The sequence below is a fragment of the Mandrillus leucophaeus genome, unplaced genomic scaffold, assembly GCF_000951045.1.
Source record: "Mandrillus leucophaeus isolate KB7577 unplaced genomic scaffold, Mleu.le_1.0 Scaffold680, whole genome shotgun sequence".
Classification (NCBI taxonomy): domain Eukaryota; kingdom Metazoa; phylum Chordata; class Mammalia; order Primates; family Cercopithecidae; genus Mandrillus; species Mandrillus leucophaeus.
In genome coordinates this window covers 38,734-49,031 of record NW_012107364.1, presented here as the reverse complement: position 1 = coordinate 49,031, position 10,298 = coordinate 38,734, and the positions used below count along the sequence as shown (strand labels likewise).

The following is a 10,298-nucleotide window of genomic DNA, read 5'->3' as shown; positions in this document are numbered from 1 at the left end:
TTTTTTTTGAGACGGAGTCTTACTCTGTCGCCCAGGCTGGAGTGCAATGGAGTGGCATGATCTCGGCTCACTGCAACCTCCACCTCCCAGGTTCCGGGGCCAAGTGATTCTCCTGTCTCAGGCTCCATAGTAGCTGGGATTACGGGTGTGCGCCACCATGCCCGACTAATTTTTTTTATTTTTAGTAGAGACAGGGGTCTCACTATTTTGGTCACCGTGGTCTCAAACTCTTGACCTCAGGCGATCTGCCCGCCTTGGCCTCCCAAAATGCTGGGATTACAGGCGTGAGCCACCGCGCCTGGCCCTTGGCTTTTAAGATTATTTTGAAAATCAAATTTCAGGAGCAAAAAAAAAACACCTCCTAGATTCCACTCCTGGAACACAGTACAGATGTCACTGGCGATCTTGACAGGGGTAGTTCCAGGGACCCGAAGGGGCCAGAAGTTAAACTGGATTGTATTGATGAGTGAATGAGAGAGGGGTCAGAAGGGTGTGTTAGTAACTCCATGGTGAGGTTTTGGGCGTGAAGGGAATGGGGAGTTTGAGGAGACCCAGAAAAGTGGAATGTCTGAGGTCACATAGCTGGCAAGCCGTAGTGTTGGGGCTAGAACCCTGCTGCATCTGTGGCTATTCCACACCTCATGAATCGTGCTTATCGTGCAGGCTGTATGTAGTGAGATGGGATGTGGAGCAGGGAAGCACACTGCTAATGGCAGCCTGCATGATGCGTGTCATGAAAGAAAAGGTCTTGATCGGTTCAAGTGGGTTCATCGACTTGTAGGGTTCATGAACCAGACAGCCTGCCTTCAGTTTCCAAAGACCCAAGAGATTTGGAAGCAGTAACCTTATGGCTCAGTCTTTGTGGGGTACGGGACACGCTGCTACCTCACTTCACAGAGGAGAGCACAGGGGTACCCACACTGCTTCCCTGTGGGCACTGGGGTCCCAGGACAAGAGACTGAAGGTGTCCTGCAGTCATCCCTGGAATAGCCCAGGGAATGTGCCTGTACTCCCCCAGGCTCAAGTTTTCCCCGCTGGCCACAGCTCCTGAGCAAGAAATCACATTAGCTGGGTCATAGGTGACGTGAGAAAAAGTCCAACCTGCTTTATTTAGAAAGGGCAGAGGTCAGGGGAGGGAAATAGTCAAAAACTGTATGTCCTTTCTTAGACATATCTACCCTCTGAGACACTGGACACTTGGAGTCTAGAGGGAACTGGGCCCCGGCCATCCCTCTTTGAAAGGATTTCTTTAGTCTGACTCTTTGACACTCCTCTTGTGTCTGGGCTCTGGGCCGCTGGCTGCACCGGCTCCTGGCCCAGGAAGGCTGGGCCCGGCAACACCTGGCGCGCTCTAGTTGATGTAGTACACCTTGGCAGCATCATAATAGGCGCGGGTCATGTAGTTCTTGTTCCTAAGGGGCCACCAGTGGTCAGGGTGGTAGGTGGCTGGGTAGACATGGGGCTGGTGCTGAACACAACTGAAGAGCGCCAGGCTCCGGTCTGTGGCCACAGTGGGCAAGTAGAGCTGCAGCTTATCCAGAAGGTGACCCGGCCAGAAGGAATTGGGGTGGGTTTGCTGCAGACTGCTGGACCTCCTCACCTTCAGCTTCCTGGAGAACAAGAAGACACAGGGATGGTTGTCATGGCAGACAGGCCAGGGCTGAGGCTTCATCGCAGAGCCCACTAACTGTGACCAAAGCGGAGATTTAGCCCTGTGCCAAGCACTTCAGCACCTCAGTCCTCCCCACAGTTCCATATGGTCAGCCCTGTTATCCTGTCGACCTCACCTGTGAGGACCCAGAGGCCTGGAGAGGCTGTTGTACCCTGAGCAAGTGGCCAAGTGCAGGCTTCACTCCCTGTCCAACGCCTCTAAAACTCAAAGCCTTAAGCGCCACCATCTGTTATCTGGAGGCATTTTAATGTGGTGTTTGGAGTACGGCCCCTGGAGCCGCCCTAGCTGGGTTCAGATCCGCACTCCACCACTTCATAGATGTGTGACTCTGAGCATGATATTTGCCCTTTCTGTTGCCTCAGTTTCCTCCAGTGTAAAATGAATATGCTTAGTGTCACTTCATAGGGCTGTTGGGAGGATTTGAGTGAGTGGACACATGGAAAGCCCCAGAGCAATGCCTCCTGGCCCTCTCTGTGTTGTGTTACTGCCTCTCAGGCCAGGGCACCGAGCCCCAGCTGTTGTGCCAGGAGCGCAGAGTCCCAGTTGTCTCAGGTGAAGCTGCGCCTCCTCCCACCTTCCTTCCTTATGGAGTTAGATGATTGCCACAGACCTGGTAAATTCCTCAAACTCCTTAAAGTGCATTTTCTTGCTTTTCTTTGGCGGTTTCCTAGTGGAGGAGAGAGAGGCATTTTGTGAGGAGAGTGGAAATCCAGGCCAATGGAGCTTTAGGGAGTAGGTCAGGGGCCGCAGGGGTGGGCCCGTTTCTGTTTTTTTTTTTTTTTTAAACGGAGTCTCGCTCTGTCGCCCAGGCTGGAGTGCAGTGGCGCGATCTCGGCTCACTGCAAGCTCCGCCTCCCGGGTTCACGCCATTCTCCTGCCTCAGCCTGCTGAGTAGCTGGGACTACAGGCGCCCGCCACCACGCCTGGCTAATTTTTGTATTTTTAGTAGAGACGGGGTTTCACCGTGGTCTCGATCTCCTGACCTTGTGATCCGCCCGCCTCGGCCTCCCAAAGTGCTGGGATTACAGGCGTGAGCCACCGCGCCCAGCCGGGTGGGCCCGTTTCTAAGTCTCAAACCAGAGCTCTGAAAGAAAAATGTCTTCCACCTGAGGTGGACCCTGACTGTGTGCCTCCATGCTCCAGGGGAACACAGTGGGCTTGGGTCAGCTGGACTTAGCCTCAGAATCCAGCCAGGTGACCTGGGCAAGTCATGTCCCCTTTCTTATCCTTCGTTTTCTCATGGTCCAGAATAGAGACCTCTCAGGGTAGTTATGAGGAAGGCTCAGCAAGTCACTGCCGAATCCCGAGTCCTTTTGGGGTCCCTGGCTCCCACTCCCCACTCCAGAGCTTAACCCAGCCTTGAGGACGAAGATGGTGAAATCTAACCCCCTCCCCCTCCAACCCTGAGCCTGACAGATATCGCTAATGGTTCACAACACTCTTTCCCACCCAGCCTCCATCTGACCTCGGAATCTTTCATAACCCTAAGAAGCAAGATACAGTCAATGTCTCTCCTTGAGGTAAGAGAACTCTCTTTATCTTTTATTAGCTATGGCCTACCTAAGCACGGACCAAAATCTCCTTCCTGGGTTCCCAGTCACTTCCTGGGCCACCCGGGGCCGGAAGGAAGTCACAGCCCATGTCATGGCCAGGACCCATCTGCAGGCCTGGGCCTACTCCCTCACTTGAAGATGCCCCAACCAGAGCAAGGTAAAACAACGACAATCATTGATTGAGTGCTGTCGCTGCTAAGATGTTGACGCTCTTTCTTATCTGATCCTCATAGTGTATGGTAGGAGCTACTAGGACCCTTTACACATGAAGATGCTGAGGCTCAGAGAAGTGCCTTGTCCATTTAACCGGAGGCCTGTCTGATCTCTACAGGGTCCCACTGTGTCCCACTGCAGGCATTCTGGCCACACACCCAGTGGGCACCTGGCAGGGGTCTAGGGGCAGGGGCAGGTTCAGGCCCCTCCCACCTCATGGTGTCTGGCCAGCTGGGCTCTCCTCCGCCCATGCTGCGCCCCTCCCTCTGCGGGGATGCTGCCTTGTTCATCTGCAGTCACCCACTGATGCTGCCCATGGGCTGTCACCTGCTGCTTGACTCAAATCTGGGTAGCTCAGGCTTTGGAGTGCCAAAGGAGGCCGTTTTCTTAGAGAAGACTCAGGTTGGTCTCTCGAAAGGGCTGGGAGCAGGTCCCAGGGAAATGTTCCTTTCTCCTCCTAGGAGCTGCAAGCCCACCTCTTGCCAGAGAAGGGGTGTGTCCGCTGCAAGGGGGCAGGGCAGAGAAAGGGCGGCCCCCTGTTCTCTGCAGGGCCCTGACACCTGGCTGGGGATTTGTGAAGGCCCTCACTCCAACCATGTTCTCTAAGAAGGCTCTCTTTTTCATCTTTTCCAGAAACCTTGCGATTGTGCAGGACTGGGGTCAGGAGGATAGCCGTATGGGAGCTGAGGCCAGCAGGCCGTGATCCTGAGACACATGCCAAGGGTGACCCGGGACTGGTCAGTCTGCAGTGAGCAGTCAGGTTGGGGGATGCTGCCCTAGGATGCAGACACAAGCACAGCATGGCGTCCCAGGTATGCCAGCCTCCAGGCCCTGCACTGAAAGGACAGCAATGGGGCAGGAGGCCAAGGCAGGGGGAAAGAGGGTCCGAAACTTAGCTTGTCAGTCCTCTTAGACTTGCTGGGGCCCTGGGACCGGAGCAGAGCCAGATTCGGAGAAAAGACCTTCCAGTCAGAGTAGTAGCCTCCTGGCTGCCGGATGGGGCACACTTTGTCCATCTGGAAAATGATCTTGTCTCCTGGGTACAGCAAGGCTGTGGACAGCAAGAGAAGTATCTGCAGCCATCAGTCCAGACCGCCCATCCCTCCCTGAGCCTCTGGGGTCAGATGACGTGTGTTTTGTTTTTGTTTTGTTTTGTTAATTCACATTTTTAAGACATTTTCTTCTTATCTATATAGTAACTTTTTGTTGTTGAATAGTTGTAGATTCACTGGAAGTTGCAAAAATAATGCAGAGGGGTCCTTTGAACCACTGCTCCAGTGGTGACGTGCATATAGCTGTAGTGTGATGCCAGGAAAGGGGCCTTGGGACAATATGGCTCAGGGGATTACAAATGAGGGGGGCTTGTTTATAACCAGGTCAACAAAGCCCCGAAGGCCTGGGTGCAACGAGGTCTGAGCTGTCCCAGGAGGCAGGAGGATTTGACCAAGACTTGATGAGGTTAACTTAGACCTATTTTCTGTTTTGTTTTGTTTTTCTGAGGCAAGGTCTCACTCTGTCACCCAGGCTAAAGTACAGATCATGACTCACTGCAGCCTCAACTTCCTGGGCTTAAGCGACCCTCCTACCTTAGCCTCCTGAGTAGCCAGGGCCACAGGCATGCACCACCATGCCTGGCTGATTTCTTAAATTTTTAGTAGAGATGGGGTCTTGCTATGTTACCTAGGCAGGTCTGGAACTCCTGGGCTCAAGCCATCCTACCTACCCTGGCCTCCCAAACTGCTGGGATTACAGGCATGAGCCACTGTGCCTGGCTCACTTAGGTTTGTTTGGTGGCAGTTTTCTCCTTGTCTTGAATTAATCTCATGGAGATCCTTGGTAGAGTTTTCTCAGATGTGCTGAATATAAAAAATACTGAGCCAGGGTCTCCACCTCCTGCAGCTATTGAGCAGTGCTTGTCTTAAGATGGTAACACATGAAAGCTCATGTTCTAGAAAAAGTGATGGAAGTCACACTCCAGCTAGTTAATATTGGCTATTTGGGGGTTGGGAAGGGGCTGTGGAGGTGAGAAAGAAGGAGAGGGAAGGGGGAGATATGTAACATTCATATTTTCAAAAGGTACACATGATTTTTTAAAGTATGATTTACAAATGAGTTATATAAATAATTTTCTATAAATGGAAAAGAAAAAGAGATTTGTGAAAGGATGGTCACTAAAAGGTTCACAAGGGCCAAGTCAGGCTGGTGGAATTTAGATTTTTATGTTTTCAAAAAAATTCAAATGAGCAAGTATTATCACCAAAACCAGGGTGGAAAGCCAATAAAGTTATATTCACACGGGAGGGGGAGACCTTGTTTAGAATTCTGGCTCCTGAGCTTGAGGCCTGGAGTCTGAGCCACAAGGTCTAGTCTAGAACACAGAGCTGGAAGTCCTGATATTTGAGCCTCTCTGCCTACAGGATATCAGGCCTCTGTCATGAAGATACCCAATAGCCAGTGGCCAAGACAGTGGTCAGAGATGGATTTGGGCCTAGTCCTACCCATAGGATGCTCCTGTGTGCCAGTGAACATGAGATCCTGCAGAGAGGTGAAGCTCACTCATGTAGGAACCCAGCAGCTAGCAAAAGCCAGGGGTGGATGCAGTGGCTCACTCTTGTAATCCCAGTACTTTGGGAGGCTGAGGTGGGAAGATCGCTTGAGCCCAGGAGTTTGAGATCAGCCTGGGCAACAAAGCAAGATCCCATCTCTCAAAAAGATAAAATAAAATAAAGGGCGGGGGGAGCTTGATGTTCTGGTGGGGACGGACAAAGGAGGCACACAGGGGAAGACCTAACCCAGAGGAGCGGTCCAGAGCCCATGGCAAGCCGGCCTGCATTTCAGAAGACAGGGCTGCAGCTCCACCACTGTGTAAGACCATGGCGTAAATAATCCGAAAAGGTGAGGCTCCCCAAGGAAGGAAGAAGGAGGGATGTTTTGGTGAAAAGTCAGCATCCAGAGCTGTAGGATCTCCTTCTGTCTCTGCCCTCCCAGCCCAGGCAGCACGCGTAGGAGACAATGACCACTGAAGTTGCTTGCCTGTGTTCCTGAGAGCCTCTGACCACATTCTCCTGTATACACTTGTTATGGGCCAAATTGTGTCTCCCTAAAATTCATATGTTGTAATTCTAATCCTTATACCTTAGAATGTGATGTGTGTGTGTGTGCATGTGTGCGTGTATGAGAGAGAGACAGAAAGGGTCTCACTCTGTCGTCTAGGCTGGAGTGCAGTGGTGTGATCTCGGCTTACTGCAACTTTGACCTCCCGGGCTCAAGCGATCCTCCTACTTCAGCCTCCTGAGTAGCTGAGATTACAGGCACATGCCACCATGCCTGATGAATGTTTGTATTTTTTGCAGAGATGGGGTTTTGCCATGTTGCCCAGGCTGTTCTCGAACTCCTGGGCTCAAGCAATCCACCCACCTTGGCCTCCCAAAGTGCTGGGATTATAGGCGCGAGCCACTTCACCCTGCTAGAATGTGACCATTGAGTGGGGAAAAAGAAAAAAGGATGTGACTTCATTTGGAGATTTTGGTGTTTTTTTTTTTTTTTTTTTTTCCCCAGACAGGGTCTGGCTCTGTCACTCAGGCTGGAGTACAGTGGTATGATCATAGCTCACTACAGCCTTGAACTCCTGGGATCAAGCTATCCTTCCACCTTGGTCTCCCAAAGTACTGGGATTATTGGGGTGAACCACTGTGCCCAGCCTGAAGATAAAGTATTGAAGGAGATGATCAAGCTAAAACGAGGCTGTCCATGGGTGGGTCCTAATCCAATTTGACTGGCGTCCTTATAAGAGAAAATGTGGACACACAAGAGAGACACCAGGTGTGCATGTGCAGAGAAAAAACTGTGTGGAGGCAGCAAGGAGGCAGCCATCTGCCAGCCAAGGAGAGAGGCCTTGGAAATCAGCCCTGCTGGCACCTTGATCTGGGACCTCCAGCCTCTGGAATGGTGAAAAATAAATTCCTGTTGTGGAAGCAGCCCAGTCCACAGACTGGTATTTTGTTATGGGAGCCCTAGCAAATTAATCTAAGAAGACCCAAGGCCCTATAAATTCAGCACTTGTTTCCCTCCCTCTTGGGAAAAAGACGGTAATAATCAATTGTGACTGTAAAGTCTAGTTCTCACATAAGTCACACCACTGCCTGTGTGGCGTGTTCCTTTCTCAGAAAGCTACATTTCCCAGTATGGCCAAAGTTCCTTCCTAGGCAGAGGTCCAGAGGAGAAAACCTCTGCCCCCAAGTGCAGCTTGCTCCTTCATGTTTTTAAAGCACAGAGAAGATCCTGCCCATTAAATTTATACACTCTCCAGGCCTGGCGTGGTGGCTCATGCCTGTCATCCCAGCACTTTGGGAGGCCAAGGCAGGTGAATCACCTGAGGTCAGGAGTTCAAGACTGGCCTGGCCAACATGGTGAAACCCTGTCTCTACTAAAAATACAAAAATTAGCTGTGCATGGTGGTGCACACCTGTAATCCCAGCTACTCGGGAGGCCAAGGCAGGAGAATTGCTTGAACCCGGGAGGTGGAGGTTGCAGTGAGCTGAGATCGCACCACTACACTCCAGCGTGGGCAACAGAGTGAGACTCCGTTTCAAAACAAAACAAAACAAATTTATACATTCACCAATTCACGAGTTTGGAATTTAGGCATTGCTAAATTGACATGTTGGGGCTGGGCCCTTCTTCACTCCCACATATTAGAAGTGCTCACCCCTCAGAGACACAGTGGGCTCAGACCAGCTTGGATGTATGAAAACGCATACTCCACCCAAGCAGAGGGTAGAAGCAGTGTGGAAATCTCAGGGCTTCAGCAGGTCCTGTCTCCAGGTGCATTTGTACCCCACTGCTTGTTGCAGAAGAACCAAGCAACAGCCTGGCCTAGAGAAAGGCTTTGTTTCGATAGCAGTTATCATTTCTATCAAATCTCCCTCTTCACTATTACAACTCTTCCTTTATGTTCAACCTCAGGGCTTTCTCACTCAGAACTCCTGTCCTTGGGGCTTTCTACTCTAGGATGAGCTTTTGGTTCACCAAGCTCAGGGTTCCAGAATCCAGACCTCCAAATCTCAGTTGTGGAACCCAGACCTCCAGGCCTTGTGTTCTGGAAATCCCATCTAGCAGCAAAACAGACTGGGCTCCTCCTCTTCTCCTCCACGCCCCCACTCTGCCTTATTCCCAGTGTCACCACCAGAGACTACAGTGGCTTGAATGGCTGCATGGGTGCCTTGGGTGGCATCACCCTCGCCCCGGCTCTGGGGTTCCCTTGGCATCTTCCTAGGGCCAGCCACCAAGGCCCTTACCTTTCATGAGGATGTCCTCCGTCAGCGGGAGGCCATAGGACTCACAGAGCTTCCAGCATTGCAGGTAGATGAGAAAGTTGTGCCTGCGGGTCGAGTCAATGAGCTCCCTCATATCCCCGTGGATGGTGGACGGGAGGCAGTGCTCATCAAAGTGCCGATTCCCACAGCGCACCAGGCGGCACTGCTCCGTGTACTGGATGGAGGGGATCATGAGCTGCGAAGGAAGCAGAAAGAGGCTTGTCATTCTCTTGCCTGTGTCCCTCCTCCTGGCCAGAAGAAGGTACATGCAGTGCCTCATTGACCTCTCCCCTGCGAGGTCCCCACGAGGAGTGATGGCAACCAATGTCCAGTGGGGCTGCAGTTCCGGTTCTGAAGTCAGTGAAGACTTTAGGTTCGGAAGCTCAGGTTCTGAAGTCACAGCCCTGTTGATGGGTGTGCAGTTGTGCACACATGATTGTGTAACATATACAGTAAAACACAGTACACACGCCCTAGAGGTGTCCTATTGAAAAATGACATTCACAAGGCCACAAGGTGGCTCACACCTGTAATCCCAGCACTTTGGGAGGCCGAGGCAGGAGGATAACTTGAGCCCAGGAGTCTGAGATCAGTCAGGGCAATGTGGCAAAACCCTGTTTCTACAAGCAAAAATTAGCTGGGCATGGTGGCGCACGCCGGTAGTCCCAGCTTCTCAGGAGGCTGAGGTGGAAGGATGGCTTGAGCCTAGGAAGTTGAGGCTTCTGTGAGCCAAGATCAAGTCACTGCACTCCAGCCTGGGCAGTACAGTGAGACTGTCTCAAAAAAAGAAAAGAAGAGAAGAGAAGAGGAGGAAAGAGAAGAAAAGAAAAGTGACATTTGAGTGTTTGGCTGCATGGGAATTTAAATTAGGAGCAACCATCTGTAACCTTCAGGTGAAAGCCACGAGCTAAGATAGGAGGAGGCTGGCGGAGCAGGTAGCTGCTTTTGTTGGCTGCCACCACCTTGTTTTTTAACAAGGGGAAAAAAAAAATACCTATCTTTTAAAGCTTCTAACACCAGAATCAGCAAAGACCAGCCCATGGGCCAAATCTGGCCCACCAGCTGTTTTTATAAATAAAGTTTTGTTGGAGCACAGCCACACTCATTTGTTAAGGTGCTGTCTGTGGCTGCTTTCCTGCTGCAATAAAAGAGCTAAGTAGTTGCAACAGACAACATATGGCTCACCAGGCCTAAAATGTTTACTATCTGGCCCTTTACAGGGGAACTTTGCCGGTCCCTGCTCAAACATTTTGGGTTTTCTTCTCAAGCAACTGAATCAAATCTTAGTAAATATAGCACTTAGCAATATCTGCCATTTTATTATAGGTACAAATACAAATATTGTAGGTATAACTACAAATGTGTATTTTTAATTTTTTATATACATATATTTGTATTAATTAATTAATTTTTTTTTTTTTTTTTTTTTAGAGACATGGTCTCACTTTGTAGCCTGGGCTGGGGTGCATTGTGCAATGATAGCTCACTGCAGCCTTGACCTCCCAGGTTCAAGCCATCCTCTGGCCTCAGCCTCTTCAGTAGGTG

At 50.8% G+C, this 10,298-nt stretch overlaps 1 protein-coding gene across 1 annotated transcript in view; it reads right to left on the bottom strand.

Moving 5' to 3' along the window:
- Nucleotides 1-1,085: 1,085 nt before the first annotated feature.
- EFCAB12 (EF-hand calcium binding domain 12) overlaps nt 1,086-10,298 on the bottom strand; it is a 27,867-nt gene continuing 18,654 nt past the window's right edge. Inside the window, exons 6-9 of the mRNA XM_012002202.1 lie at nt 8,736-8,949; nt 4,336-4,489; nt 2,283-2,339; nt 1,086-1,610 (exon numbers count right to left, since the gene is read on the bottom strand). Of these exons, the coding sequence (XP_011857592.1) occupies nt 1,352-1,610; nt 2,283-2,339; nt 4,336-4,489; nt 8,736-8,949 (684 nt within the window). The 3' untranslated portion in view covers nt 1,086-1,351. The remainder of the gene's footprint in view (nt 1,611-2,282; nt 2,340-4,335; nt 4,490-8,735; nt 8,950-10,298) is intronic.